General features: G+C 33.3%; 1 protein-coding gene and 3 non-coding genes across 5 annotated transcripts; all 4 read left to right on the top strand.

Annotated features, from left to right (window-relative positions):
* Nucleotides 1–682: 682 nt before the first annotated feature.
* Nucleotides 683–762, top strand: TRNAL-UAG (transfer RNA leucine (anticodon UAG)). The gene has a single exon. It is a non-coding gene; the product is annotated as a tRNA-Leu (tRNA).
* Nucleotides 763–1,670: 908 nt separating this feature from the next.
* Nucleotides 1,671–1,750, top strand: TRNAL-UAG (transfer RNA leucine (anticodon UAG)). Its single transcript has one exon. It is a non-coding gene; the product is annotated as a tRNA-Leu (tRNA).
* Nucleotides 1,751–3,091: 1,341 nt separating this feature from the next.
* TRNAL-UAG (transfer RNA leucine (anticodon UAG)) lies at nucleotides 3,092–3,171 on the top strand. The gene has a single exon. It is a non-coding gene; the product is annotated as a tRNA-Leu (tRNA).
* A 3,042-nt stretch (nucleotides 3,172–6,213) lies between these two features.
* LOC7494688 (O-fucosyltransferase 16) lies at nucleotides 6,214–11,931 on the top strand. 2 transcript variants are annotated; one of them, XM_002307746.4, is made up of 10 exons: nucleotides 6,214–6,538; nucleotides 6,647–6,715; nucleotides 6,811–6,898; nucleotides 7,168–7,244; nucleotides 8,181–8,269; nucleotides 8,383–8,566; nucleotides 9,088–9,269; nucleotides 9,976–10,078; nucleotides 10,295–10,626; nucleotides 10,714–11,931. In XM_002307746.4, exons 1-10 carry the CDS (start codon nucleotides 6,380–6,382, stop codon nucleotides 11,153–11,155), a joined length of 1,725 nt encoding a protein of 574 aa, XP_002307782.1. In that variant the 5' UTR covers nucleotides 6,214–6,379; the 3' UTR covers nucleotides 11,156–11,931. The 2 variants fall into 2 exon arrangements, with proteins under 2 accessions (XP_002307782.1, XP_052309288.1); XM_052453328.1 differs by lacking the exons at nucleotides 6,214–6,538; nucleotides 7,168–7,244 and having other exon boundaries at nucleotides 6,674–6,715.
* Nucleotides 11,932–12,354: the final 423 nt, after the last annotated feature.

Genomic DNA, 12,354 nt, shown 5'->3' with positions numbered 1-12,354 from the left:
CCAAAAGCCCATAATCCCATGTTTGTTTATTTATTTCTGAGAAAACTAATGTTTATCTAATTACATTTTTTTAAAGATAAATTACTTATTTTTCTTATAATAGTCACACTTAAAAAAAAAAAGATTTTTTTTATAATAAATAGTGATTTTATCCTAGCCACAGGATCCAATTTGATAGGTTAATCTAGTGACATGCTAGTTCAGGATTTAATTTAAATTTGATAAGTGAAAAAATCTAACTTTTTAACCAAAAAAGTGTTATTTTCTTATTTAAAAAACTTAGAATCACACCATTTCATGAATTTTAAAGAAATAAAAGATTGAATTCATGGGAATCAACCCTTGCTCATGATGTAGTTCTTAAATTCAATAATCACGGCTCAAATTTTATATTCATGATTCAGAGTATAGTTATTTTTACTTTAAATTAAAAAATGTATTAAATTATTATAAAAATATTATATTTCTCTAGTTAGGCTTAGATAAAATCTCTACTAACACCTTGTGTCTTTCGTCTAGCCCAATAAAATGTACCTTCGATAATCACTTTGATTTATAAATAGAGACCCAAAGCAATCTGTTTTTATATATGTGACTTTGCCTTTATACGAGTTTATTTCCTGCAAGCAAATGACTTAAACCATAAATAGTATAATACTTTAGCACGTGACTAAGAGTACAAGACAGTTTGGCCGAGTGGTCTAAGGCGCCAGATTTAGGCTCTGGTCCGAAAGGGCGTGGGTTCAAATCCCACAGCTGTCAATTTTCATATGGATCACATATATCATTTTTTTAGCTTAATCTGCACTATAAATCTCATTGCAGCTTGCAAGCGTGACAAGTTTCAGTTTGGGCCTTTCGATTCATTAAACAAACAAGTTCTTAGCATCTTTGACAGTCCAAAAAACTTAATGATCAAAGAATATAAAGATGAAACTAATAAAAAAATCGCAAAGGGATATGCGTTTTGTTTTTTTTTGGTTACTGTAAAGGGAATACATTGAAAACATATGTAGAGTAGAGTAACGAAATATACTTAACCCTCTATTTATTTCTTCCTAGCCTTTGCATGATTTTGGAAATCCCTTGCTTTTGTCCATATGGTCATTTGGGAACGTGATTGAAATCACTTTATTTCAAGTTTTAATTTTTGTTTTTTTAAAAATTATTTTTTTATATTTTTAAATTGTTTTGATATGCTGTTCTAAAAAATAATTTTAAAAAAATAAAAAACATCATTTTAATGTATTTTTAAATAAAAAATACTTTAAACCACAGCCACTATCACAATACCAAACAGACTCTATGCAAGCCACAACATTCCCATGCAGAAAATTCCATTTTTTTTTTTTTTTCCATGTTTTAAAAATAATCTTTTTTAAAAGTATATAAGTACAATATATGATTAGAATTAGTAGTCAGTCTTATACCATATCATTAAAAAAAATTTGTTTGTTTTTTTTTAAAATCAAAATATCATTGTTTTAAGATTTATAAAAAAATTTAATTTAGGTTGATTTGTGAGTTAATCCACTCAAGCAATGACCAGTTTGGATTGATTATGGTTTGAGTTTAATAACCATATTTTCAAGTGTTCCGCGATCGGATCCCCTGGCTACAAACTAATGGTAACTAATATAAGACTAATTTAACAAACGTTTAGCATTCAAGACAGTTTGGCCGAGTGGTCTAAGGCGCCAGATTTAGGCTCTGGTCCGAAAGGGCGTGGGTTCAAATCCCACAGCTGTCAGATTTATTTTAATTTTTGGGTCTTGTGGGTTGTCAATAGTAAAACCTTTGAAGGCTTGGGGCAGTCCAGGCCTAGGGGCAAATGTACGTACGGGATTTGGACCAGGAAAGCTGAGGTGGCAAGCATTGCTGGTTTTCCACCTTTGTACCGGCTGTATACAAATATCTTCACGAGTTTTTTTTTAAATAATTTGTATTTAGGGTAAGGTTTTAATTCAATTAAAGTCTAAAATATTATATATAAATTGTTAAATTTTTATTATTTTCTAAATAATTTTAATTTTCATGTTGTATTATTTTTTATTTTTTTTAATGTGCTAATTAAAAAAAAACACTCGTATATTCAAGAGTTATATCTCAAGTGTTAAAGGTCTCATCTCTGGCACTACATATTTATCCTTGAATAAAGTAAACAATCCTGAACAAGCAGGAGGTAAATCCATACCATACACATACCATACACGGAAAAGATCCGGCTTAAAGTGAATGGAGTTTAGGGTAAAATAAGATATTTAAAAAAAATTTCTTTAGAAAAGTTTTGATTTTTTTTTAGTTTTAAATTATTTTTTAAAGTTTTTTAATCCTTTAATGTACTAAATTTAAAATTTATGTTAATATATTTTTAAGTAAAAAATACTTTGAAAAACAACTTCTAATACAATTATAAATAGATAATTAGTGTGTGTATTTGTCATTATAATAGCTTTTATGATTTAAAAAAATTATTTTATAAAATATGTAAATTATATTTTTTTTCTTAGACCCAAGTTCTTACTATAATTTAAAATTAAAAATAAATTTAAATAATGAAAACTAATAACATTTGAAATTATAGTTGGATTTTGTTTTCTTAGTCACTGTAAAGGGATTACATTAAGAACATATGTAGAGTAGAGTAACGAAATATACTTAACCCTCTATTTATTTCTCCCAAGCCTTTGAATGATTCTGGGAATCCCTTGCTTTTGTCCCTCGGTCTAAGATGCAAGCAACAACATTCCCGTGTAGGAAATTCGATCCTTTTTTTTTTTTGCCATGTTCTAACCATAATCTTTCTTCAAATCATCGGTATAATATCCATTCAGAATCAATATTTAATTCACTATCTCATTAACCCCAACCCTAATCAATATTTTATCAAAATAATATTATTTTGAGATTTAAAAAAAATTTAATTTGGGTTGATTTGTGAGTCAATTTACTTAAACCATGACGGGGCTGGGTTTGGATCGATTATGGTTTGAGTTTAATGACCATATTTTAAAGAAGTGTTACTCAATCAGAACTCCTGGCTAGTAACTAATATGATGATAATTTAACAAACGCTTAACATTCAAGACAGGACAGTTTGGCCGAGTGGTCTAAGGCGCCAGATTTAGGCTCTGGTCCGAAAGGGCGTGGGTTCAAATCCCACAGCTGTCAGATTTATTTTAATTTTTGGGCCTTGTGGGTTGTCAATAGTAAGACCTTTGGAGCCTTGGGGCAGTCCAGGCCTAGGGGCAAATGTACGTACGGGTTTTGGAACTTTAGAGTTTAGACCAGGAAAGCTGAGGTGGCAGGCATTGCTGGTTTTCCACGTTTGTACCGGCTGTATACAAATATCTTCACGAGTTTTTTTTTTTTTTTTTTAAAGTACCACAGTAAAAAAATAATAATGAAAGTAACATGATTCAAAACTTATTTAGGAATTTAACATAATTTGACGAGTCGCATATAATATTTTAAACCCGCAAGTTACATTCAACATTTGCAAAAAAGCAATGAAAAGAAAAGGAGGTGGCATCACGATGATGAAAGAAAAAAAAAAAAGTTTCGTGATTGGAAGAGATAGATGAATAAGAGTGTGTTTGGTATTGCGGTAGCTGTTGTGGTTGTGGTTTAAAAAAAATTGTTTTATAAAAAGTACTTTTAGTTGAGGTTGGTTTGAAAAAATAGGTGTTTGGTTAAAACTGTATTTGAAATTGAGGTTGAGAAAAAAGTAGTTTAATGTGTTTGGTTAAGAATGCTTTTGAAATTGAGGTTATAAAATAATTTAAAAATATATATTAATATCAATGGTTTAAAATTTAAATATTGTAGAATTAATTACTCCTATTATATTATGAAATAAAAAATACTTTATAAAAAATACTTTTTATTATTCCATTAAACTATTTATGATGTCATTACATACAAAATTCATCCGATAAGAACTATAATTTTCATAATTTTTTGAGCGTAGATAAAATATTATCAGGTGAATTCACTTTATACTAGTGTTTTTTTTTTAAATGTTAAAAAAATTAACACACTAAAAATAAAAAAAAATAAAAAATTTCACGTGAACAATGCAATTATTGCACTGTTCACATGCTCCACTGTTCAATGAACAGTGGAGGCATGATACACTGTTCAGTGAACAGTGTATCATGCTACACTGTTCACTGAACAGTGTACCAACCTCTGAATTGAGAGCCGCGCAAGAAAGCATCATTTTTCTGCTTTCCATCTGCTTGCGTTTCGCACGCAATTTATGGTGGGACCATGCACAGTAAATCGCTTTTTTTTTTGTTAACTAAACGTTTGTTTCGTGCGTTTTTGACAAAACGCAAACTCTAACGCGTAGCCAAATGTATTCTAAGTGTAGCGGCGTGGGCAACAATAGTGAGAGGAAAGAAAAAATAAGAAAAGAAAAAAAAAGAGAAAGAAAAATGGAGGGTAAGGTTTCAATTCAATTAAAGTCTCAAATATTGTATATAACTTGTATTATTTTTCTAAATAATTTTAATTTTCATGCTGTGTTTTTTTTTAATGTGCTAATTAAATAAAAAAAAAATCATACATTCAAGAGTTACATCTCAAGTGTTAAGGGTCCCATCTCTGGCACTACATGTTTATCCTTGAATAAAGCAAACAACCCTGAACTAGCACTAGGTAGATCCAGCCAAAACCTACCATACACGGACAAGGTCTGGCTTAAAGTGAATGGAGTTTAGGGTAAAATAAGGATTTTAAAAATATTTTTTTTTATGAATATCCAATAAATAAAGTCTGTCCTGGACAATTTTTACTTTGTAATTGAGGCATTTTATTAAATAAAAACAATCTACATTTTATAGAATATAATTCACACTATCTTATTTATTTTTGAAGCCAGTAAAGATCTTGATTCGTTGTCAAAGTAATCATTGGCTTAGGCCAGCTCAGACATGTACAGTAATCCAATAAATCCTCAACAGGTCTCGTGCAAGAGACCTGTCGTTGTCCATCTAATTCTAGTTCCTCACTAGCAACTGTGCAGACAGGCAGGAACCACGTTCTTGTTCTTGCCAATAGGACACGGACACCTATTAAAACCCCATTCTGGCATCAACGTGGAGCACACTCATCACGAGATCAGAAACTAATTAGCCCTTGCCCAGTTACGTTATTACCTCAACAAAATTACACCTTGTCCCTTTAAAAAATGCAAACCTAAAAATATTCCCCAGCCCATTCTCAGTCTTTTAACATATTTCTAGTCTCATTTAATACAACTATTATATATTCATATAAAACTTGCATAATTTCTCTTTTTCCATCCAAACAAAATTTCACGAATTAATCATAATCCACTTTATAGAAGAGGTTATATATATATATATATATATATATATATATATATATATATATATATATAAAACTAAACATCTTATGTTTGTTTCTTCTTTTTTTTCATAAAAAAATCATGAATTTATTAAAAATCAGTGAGTCATAACTCATGTAATTCAAGAGATTATATATATAAAAAATAAACACCCTATGCTTCTTCATGTAAATTTTTTGGTTTATCACATGATGCAAAGTGAATATCTTGGCAAATTTAATAATTTTTATATTAAAAAAATCATATAACTTTTTGAATAATTATGTTAACTCAAGCTATACAAGGAATACAATTTAGGGCTCTAATCAAGAAAAACACAAGATGGAGACCTCAAAATTTTACAAGATTTGCCCCTAAATATCTCTTTCTCCTTCGTTTAATATCTTTTATGTAACATTTAATTATTGTACTGTGATATAAAAAAAATAAAAACAATTGCCATATACATTTCCTAATTTTCTCTGTATTTTAATTCGTGCCTTGTAAGGTTCAAAATTTATTATAAAATGGTTTATTAAATAAATTTATTTTTATTTTTTTATTTATTTCTACATTACATTTAGCTAGTATCAAGGGAGAAAGACATGAAGACAACAACAATACAAATATATTTAGTTGAAAAGGATAAAAATAAAAAAAATAAAAAATATTATCAATAAATTAGTTTCAAAACCAATTTATATACCCTCAAAACAAAAAATAAATATATAAAATATATATCTTATATTTTTATCTTTTATATCTCAAAACACCCATCAAACACAACCTTAGAGGCTTAGACGATGCTGCTCTTCCATCAAATTCGTTCTCTCCTGAAACCGAACGACACATCATGCAAAGCACTCAATCCTCCCTGTCCCTATCCAATAAAAAACTAATTTCCTGTTATAAACTCTTTCAGGAAATGCTGGAGTCTTGGCTAACAGATCCACTTTTGCCTTTCCTTTCCTTTTCTCTCTCTACACGCCATTTTCTCAGAGAGGGAAAAAAATCACCACCGTCAAAATGGCATTTCACCGGCGGCGCAACCACTACTACAAACGTTTCCGGTCTGTTCTGCCTTTAATATCCGCTGTTTCCGGAGTTCTTCTCATTCTCTTTGGTCTTCTCACATTTCTCGCTCCTGCACCGATTGATACTAACAATCCCCATCATAAGAACTTGGTATTGTATCGTACCGTACACTGCATTCCTCTCTACGTATACCTACACGTATTAATATACGATTCTGAACTTTTCTCACTTGTTTCTCTGTTTTTCTTTTGTACTCAGATGTACACTGCAAATGATGTTGTTGAAGATACGATTGGAAAGCCTGGAGAACCTGTTCTTCACATACCGGTTAGGGATTTATATATATATATAAATGGATTTTAATTATTTGATTTTAATTGGAATTTTCTTTTTGCTAAATTTGATTTTGTTTCGAGTATTAGATAAAAGGGAGGAAGGATCGTGATGTTTGGAGCTCGAGAAACTCGAAATATTTCTATGGATGCAGTAATGCTAGCAACAAGTTTCCGAGTAAGCTTATCTTCTCAAGTTTCTAGACTTTTTTGGTCGTTTCTTAAGCAGAGAAAGTTCTTCCCGGTCCCTTTAAATATTTGTGCTTGTAGTCATAAAAAGCAGTTTAAGTTACTAGAATTGGATGAGCTGTTGCTTCATTTGAGGGTTTTGTGATCGGTGTTTTTTGTTTTGTTTTGGTTATTGAAAGTTGTAAAACGTGGCTTCTTTTAAGAGTTTTGTTTTTGTTTTTAATTTTTTCAATATGAGTTTTTTGGATCATGTTGTAGATGCTGATGCGATTACACATCCCAATCGGTACTTGCTGATTGCTACCAGTGGAGGCTTAAATCAGCAAAGGACTGGGGTGAGTTGATTATTTTGAGATTTTTGTTCCTCTGTTCCAAGGGTTCAGTTTATAGTTTGATCATGTAACTGAGCTTGCTTGAATGTTTGCAGCCTTTTGCTTACCGGGTATATGATGCCGTAATCCCCACTAGTTTTAACGTTATGCCTTCCACCATTTTATTTGAGGCGCATGCTGGTTTATTTCATTGATTTAGTACTTGTTGGACCTCTTGAGAAAAAAGAGAAGCAAAATGGTGGCCTCATAGAGGGGAGAGTCTTTCAATTATACAAACAAATCCCAACACAAGATAGGAGTACATGTGCTTTAAAACCTACAAACTTAGAGCATTCTGTCACTCATGGGTATACTAGACTAACAATGCACTCCTCTTAATATTTTTGCGTACTAATCACATACCAAAGACAAGCTCCTTTTTGTCCACACCTTAATCACTCATGAGTGCACTACGCTAAACGTACATTCACTTCGAGGCTGTGTTTTGCACCAAGTATGCTAGATCCTCTTATAGCTGTTGTCTCTGAGTTACCAACTTCGAATGCGTAGGGTGTTTTTAGAAGGTTAGCAATAGATGGAACCAAAAAATGTGGCAGAAGACAGTAAAATCCCAGAGGAAAAAAGACTCGAGGGATGTGAGAAATTGGGAGAGCTGTAGAGGGAGATCAGTGAACTTTAAACAGTGGCTATTACTAGATTGACATTCCTTGAAAGGCCTCTTTACAAATATGTTTGTGTATGTTCGTGTATTAATATAGCATTAGGGAAACAGTCTGAGTTGCTTAGTCTCTGTAAGGCATTTATTTTCATTTACACTAACTGCAATATCAGGATTGAGTGATACTCTTACGTGGATGTTTGTTTTCTCAACTGACTTGCAGGTCATATTTTGATGAATATTTGCTGTTAGCATTGATGTTTCACCAAACACGTTTGCAGATTACAGATGCTGTTGTTGCTGCTCGTATTTTGAATGCTACTCTTGTTGTTCCAAAGCTAGATCAGAAGTCTTTTTGGAAAGATTCAAGGTTTGTTATTGAATGAGCATAACTGAAACCTTTAATTGGGATCTTCTTGCAATTATCAGTAGGGACTTGTGTTGTGATATAAGATAACTGTTATTTTACTTTCTCTAATGCAGTGATTTTTCAGAGATTTTTGATGTTGATTGGTATATTTCTTCTCTGGCAAATGATGTCAAAATCATTAAATCTCTCCCAAGAAGGAGAGGGAAAACTTGGATTCCGCGTAATATGCGTGTTCCAAGGAAGTGTAGTGAGAGATGTTATCAAAATCGTGTATTACCTGTTCTTTTAAAAAGGCATGTAAGTTCTCTCGTTTCTCTGCAAACTTCTGATTGATTGCTTTTTGTATAGTACGATTTCTAGCCATGCAAAATTAAGTTGGGAGAGTTCGGTTTGTTTCCTTATATCTCTGGTCTTGCAACCATACTGATAGTTTGCGAAATTAGTCATGTTTAATCGGTAATAACATCCTAATTGCTGGCCTTTAGATCCGTTAGGTTCAGGATAAAAATTGTCTGTTAGGTCATATGAATCATTATCCAAGTTAAGGGGACATGCTCATGTGGTGACTTTAATTGTGTGGACATTGTAGAGGAAATTCAATAGCACAACATCTGACAAACTTTTCTTTGATCAAACTGTAAAGGCAATAATTTTGTTTGTTTTAAGTAGTATACTTGTGAGACTCCTTATGGATCTATAATATTTTTGGTGCTATGTTGATTAGGATATGTACCTTTATTTAATGCACTTTCTTTCTGTGGTGAATTTTCTGCTTATTTTAAGAATGACTTGACTTCCTGGACTTAATTTTGTGACAGGCAATTCAGCTCACAAAGTTTGATTATAGACTCGCAAATAAGTTGGATACACAATTGCAAAAGTTGAGATGTAGAGTCAATTACCATGCTTTAAAGTTTACGGATCCTATTCTTCGAATGGGTGAGAAATTGGTCCATCGAATGCGGATGAAAAGCAAGCATTTCATTGCCTTGCACCTGAGGTAGTCTAATTCATTTTCTGATAAAACTGGCTATTTTTCTTATTAGAAAAATACTAAACCTGCTATTTGAAGTGTTTCCCCTATTGCCCTGATCAGTGGAGCCAATGGACCCTCGTATAAGATCCATGTGGGCCCCACTAATCTGATCAATGGTGATGGCTGGGAAACTATCTTAATTGTACAGTTTAGCATCAGTCTTCTGGTTGTCACTGTATTATTTAATTGAAGCATGCATGTCCATTTAACACGATAATATGAACTTGTTTCTTTAGTTTTCCTGGATTTATTGATTAAACCTGTAGCATGCATATTTTGAGCTCATGGTTGAAGCTATTAAGCTTAAGCTCTTAATCAAGTCATTCACACTGTCACACCCTTGCTCGATAGGGCGTACAGATTGCTTTGTGAGACTTAAATACATAAAATCATGTCTAACTTGTTTACTCTTGTTAAATAGTAAATAAGAACATGACTGTTTCAGAGCATTGATTAAATTTTAATGATTGGGTGAGTGGCCTAAGGTCAAGTGTGTTGCTGACCATGCCATGGAAATTCAATTTCTGGATTGGAGGTTATGCATGCATAATGGGAAGCCTATTTTCATTGGATTTTCAATTTCCAATCGATGACTTCTAAATGCAGGAAGCATAATTTAAGGACAAGCATGGTAAGTTTTTCTGAAGCAGCCAAATGTTTCTTGCTATAGGTTTGAACCTGATATGCTGGCATTCTCTGGATGCTATTATGGTGGAGGTGACAAGGAAAGGAAGGAACTTGGTGCAATAAGGAAGAGGTGGAAAACTTTACATGTAGGGCTCAAGTGATGTACTCTTCTGTGATTGAAGTTATTTATTTCTGAAGCATTTGGAAATCCTTCTAAGACTGTCACTATAAGGAGCACAAAATTTGATCTAGTGCTGAATCTGAATCTAAGTGATTTTCACTTCCCTGTGAATTCGTTTGGCTTCCATCATGCATGTTTGTACTCCAGATCTGGAGCATCTAATGTGTTTATACATTTGCAGGCAAGTAACCCTGATAAGGAAAGGAGGCATGGAAAATGCCCGCTAACTCCAAAAGAAGTTGGCCTTATGTTGAGAGCACTGGGTTATGGAAGTGATGTTCATATTTACGTGGCATCTGGAGAAGTGTATGATGGGGAAGATACATTGGCACCCTTAAAAGCACTCTTCCCAAACTTCTATACAAAAGAGACTTTAGCCAGCAAGGAGGAGCTGGAACCATTTTCTTCATTTTCTTCAAGAATGGCTGCACTTGACTTCATTGTTTGTGATGAAAGTGATGTGTTTGTTACCAACAACAATGGTAATATGGCTAAAATATTAGCTGGACGAAGGTAGTTAACCTTTCCTTCTCTTTTCTCTATTCTTTTTTGACTTTTTCTCTGTCATTGGGGACTAATTTAGATGTTCTCAAATTGCAGGAGATATTTTGGACACAAACCTACCATTCGTCCAAATGCTAAAAAACTGTATAGATTGTTCTTGAACCAAACTACCATGTCATGGGAAGCATTTGCCTCTAAAATGCGTACTTTCCAGAGGGGCTTCATGGGGGAGCCAAAAGAAGTCAGGCCAGGCAGGGGAGAGTTTCATGAGAACCCACACACCTGCATTTGTGAAGATTCTGAAGCCAAGGCAAAGAAAAACTCAGGACCTAGAAAATATGGGAAGGGGTATGACGCACTGGGAGATGATATACCAAGTGACTATCAGAATGTTGATGATGAGCCAGAATTGCCTGATCCTGATGATGATGGAGACCAAGATGGTCCTCAAGAGAAAGGTCAGTTCAATGAAACCGGTATGGATTATGATGAATTGACCAATGAAGAACCTGAGTTGGAAGAAATTCTTTCAGACTAGACAGAGTTACCTTGGGTTCTCCACCATGCTTAACAATTCTTCTGTTGAATGTTTAAAAGATGATGCTGCCTATACCCGACCTGCTGTATATAAAACTTCCAGGATAGAGCCCCCCACAATGCCCCCTCTGAAAACAATGCCCCGATATCAAGATACAAGATACGACGCAGCTTTTTTATTGAGTTATTTACGACTGAGGTGTTGTGAGCATCATATCCAGAAGTTGTGATCCTTGAGTTGCACATTGGATCTTTCATGAGTCTTTAGAGTTCAGCCTCAACGCAGTGAAATTCAGGAAATGGGTCTGAAGACAGAGTCGGAGTTGAGTCTTTTAAGTCTGAAGTTCTGCTAGATTGATGGTTAACGCCCCACTGATTGTTCAACAGTTGATGAGAGATTGTAAAATAGTCCTCTTCCTGAGGGGGATACAAAAAAAAAAAAAGGAAAAAAAAAATAGTTCGTCACAGTCGAAGAACTGTATTCCTTCTCTTTCTGCCCCTTTGGTAATTTTTCTTCAAGGCCGGCCATTTTAGTGTTTTACAAGTGAGATCACTGAACGCAAAGCTGATAGGTCACGCCCATGTACATTGCTTAGGTATTTTTTTTTATCTTTTGCGTTACATATTTTCTTTGGACTTCAGTCATTGCTGGTGGTTGGAGAGTGTTGTAAAAACTAGAAATATTGAAGATTTTGTTAGTTAAGTTAATTGATGAAATTGCGTGCCATCTGGGAAACCAGTCCCACTAGAAATATACAAAGGCACGCATGTACACAACTCTGATCTTGGATACTGATTCTTCACAGGCCATCGAATGCATGACCAAGACGTCTGCAGTTACAATATCATCGAATGCGTTCTTCCTGTTCTAAGTATTCTCTGACTTGTCTCTTTCGTTTGAAGGGGATACAAAGATCATTAACCAAAGCCGTAGTTGATAGTGTGGAGAGAGGGGAGATTGGATTATATATTCCTGGAGTTCTAATTTCTCTTTCACAAGTCATAAAAACATGTGTGGTGGCAAGTGATAACTCTAGTTATAAAATCTAGTCTGACTTGATGATTTGTCAATTCAAAACTAGGTTTTTATATGAGTTTTACTTTAAATTAATATTTTTTTATTAAAAATACTTTGTTTTTTATATTTTCTTTTAAAAAAATCATAGTATGAGTTGACCCCGCTGATTTAAGAGGCAATTT

Source organism: Populus trichocarpa, chromosome 5 (genome assembly GCF_000002775.5).
Source record: "Populus trichocarpa isolate Nisqually-1 chromosome 5, P.trichocarpa_v4.1, whole genome shotgun sequence".
NCBI lineage: Eukaryota > Viridiplantae > Streptophyta > Magnoliopsida > Malpighiales > Salicaceae > Populus > Populus trichocarpa.
Note: the sequence above shows the minus strand (reverse complement) of the source record. Positions and strands in the feature narration are given on the sequence as shown.

Coding starts and splice junctions, on each gene's coding strand:
- LOC7494688 (XM_002307746.4), top strand. CDS start 6,380: ATGGCATTTCACCGGCGGCGCAACCACTACTACAAACGTTTCCGGTCT. Junction 9,270..9,975: donor TTCATTGCCTTGCACCTGAG/GTAGTCTAATTC, acceptor TTCTTGCTATAG/GTTTGAACCTGATATGCTGG. Junction 10,627..10,713: donor AAAATATTAGCTGGACGAAG/GTAGTTAACCTT, acceptor CTCAAATTGCAG/GAGATATTTTGGACACAAAC.